Consider the following 2435-nt stretch of genomic DNA (forward strand, 5'->3'; position numbering starts at 1 on the left):
AGTTTATTGGAAAGAAATGTATGCTGGCAATCTAATAGCCCAGATATATGAACCAATAGCTAGCTCTTTTTCATAAGAGCAATGGGAAGAAATGGATGTTTGATAGAAAGAGGAAAAATGTCCTGGCTAAAGCCAGGGAAATATGAATCAGAAATCTTTCAAAGAGGATCTTTTGGGAGATGTCAAAAACAATTACAATGTGATTTTTGATTCGTCATGAGCATGGTTCAACCAGAGATACACAGCCTGGAGGTAAAATATTCAAGAATTGAAGAGCAGAGGGCAAATTATTCAAAAATTATGAGATGCAATGAATGAATGAATGAGATGAATGAATATGAGATGAATGAATGAATGAATGAATGAGATGAATGAATATGACTTATTTGTAGTTGGATGAGTCTTTTTCTCCTGGGCCAGTAGAAGCTTCCTCAACAGGATATACCATGAGTAGAAATTTCAAGGATTTGGTCCTCTCTTACACTCTCCCCACCCATGTGAAAATAAAATTGTTTCACTCCCAGGGAAGTCAGATTCTAATATATCATTAATCCCTGTCACTGTATTTTTAGGAAGTCACCCATCAGGATCCCACAAGCACCCTCCTCATGCCTGTGTCACACCGGCTTCATGGCAGATAATAACCACTCTTACTTCCAACACCCTTACTTTGTCTTAACTGGAATTCCAGGGCTTGAACAAAAGTATTACTGGATGGCATTCCCACTGGGTGCTGTATATGTCATTGCCCTCTTTGGCAATGGTGTCATCATCTCTACCATCAAGTCTGAATCATCCCTGCATATCCCCATGTACTATTTTCTGTGCATGCTGGCGTTGGCAGACATGGGGCTTGCCCTTTGTACTTTGCCCTCTATGCTAGGCATATTCTGGTTTAACTTTAAGTCCATTGCCTTTGATGCCTGCCTTGTTCAGATGTACTTCATTCACACCTTCTCCGCCATTGAATCTGGCGTGCTGGTGGCCATGGCCTTTGATCGGGTGGTAGCCATCTGGAACCCGCTCAGGTATGGCACCATCCTAACCAATGGTGTGGTCTGGAGAACAGGAGCAGTCGTCTTGACAAGGGCAGTCTGTGTGGTCTTCCCTGTGCCTTTCCTCATCAAAAGACTTCCCTTCTACCGCTCCAACATCCTCTCCCACTCCTTCTGCCTCCACCAAGACGTCATGCGCCTTGCCTGCGCCAGCACCCGGGTCAACAGTCTCTATGGCCTTATTGCTGTCATCTTCACAAAGGGTTCTGACTCCCTCTCCATCCTCCTCTCCTATGTGTTCATACTCCGAACAGTAATGGCCATTGCCTAAGGGGAGGGCCGGCTGAAGGCACTCAACACCTGTGTTTCACACATCTGTGCTGTACTCATCTTCTATGTTCCACTCATTGGGGTGTCTGTCATTCATCGCTTTGGAAGGCACCTTTCACCATTGACTCATGCCCTCATGGCTAATGCCTACCTTCTTGTACCCCCTGTGCTGAACCCCATAGTCTATACTGTGAAGACCAAGGAGATTCGAAAGAAGATCATCCAAATATTTGTTCAAACCAAGATTACTGCAGAAGGTTAGGGTCTGCCAGTTTGAGAGAGGAGGAATCTATTCTGTAAAGGTTCAATTATGACTATGAGAAATAAAAGTTTATATTTCTCATGTTTTCTGTGTGATTTGAATTGGACAAAGATTTCCCTTCTCTCAGAACATACTTTCCTTTTCCTGCACTAAATTGTTCTTTGCTTAGTATAAAAGAGTGACATTTATAGGAACTGTTCAATGTTCTGTCCTATAGCCCTGCATTTACGGTTGGCATATAATAGCTGAAGGCAGGGAATATTACTAATTCAATTTTTAAATAACTCCTCTGAACACAAAAAGGCCATGAGTTCAATGCCTTTTAAATTAAAGCTCACCAAATTAATTTAACATTCTCACTCAAGAATTAGGAATGACCTCCATTCGCTTTAAAGGGGAGAAATGAACTACATTCATTAAATGAATAAGAGAACACCTGGGGATAATACATTATTAAAACATGAATCAGAAAAAATAATCAAATTTTAGGATTAAGAATATAAATGTGTACCATTGAGCAGGGGCTAACTATGTTGCCTAAGTTGGGATCAAAAGATTAAGGGTAAAGTTTAGCTTTTCCATGTGTGACACTGGGTGTTCTCTTACTTGGGCATCCAATGTTGTTATGAAATTAAGTTTAATCATATGAGTACAGCTATTTGTAAACATGAGGTTCTGTGCAATTATAAGGAGTGTCTAAGAAAATCAAAGATAAGGGATAAGAGAACTTGTATTTATAGACGGCCCACTAAGCAAAAGACACAGTGCCAGGGCCTTTTACGTGTTATTTTATTTGGTAAACACAGCATCCCTTTGAAGGAAAATGTTATGCACTGTCTGTTACCTAT

General features: G+C 40.9%; 1 protein-coding gene across 1 annotated transcript; it reads left to right on the plus strand.

Annotated features, from left to right (window-relative positions):
• The first annotated feature begins 630 nt into the window (after positions 1 to 630).
• On the plus strand, positions 631 to 1587 carry LOC103679871 (olfactory receptor 51H1-like). The gene is given in 1 exon segment (XM_008709404.2): positions 631 to 1587. A coding segment is annotated over 1 exon segment (957 nt).
• The last annotated feature ends 848 nt before the right edge of the window (positions 1588 to 2435 follow it).

Source organism: Ursus maritimus, unplaced genomic scaffold, assembly GCF_017311325.1.
Source record: "Ursus maritimus isolate PB19 unplaced genomic scaffold, ASM1731132v1 scaffold_1227, whole genome shotgun sequence".
NCBI classification, from domain to species: Eukaryota; Metazoa; Chordata; class Mammalia; order Carnivora; family Ursidae; genus Ursus; species Ursus maritimus.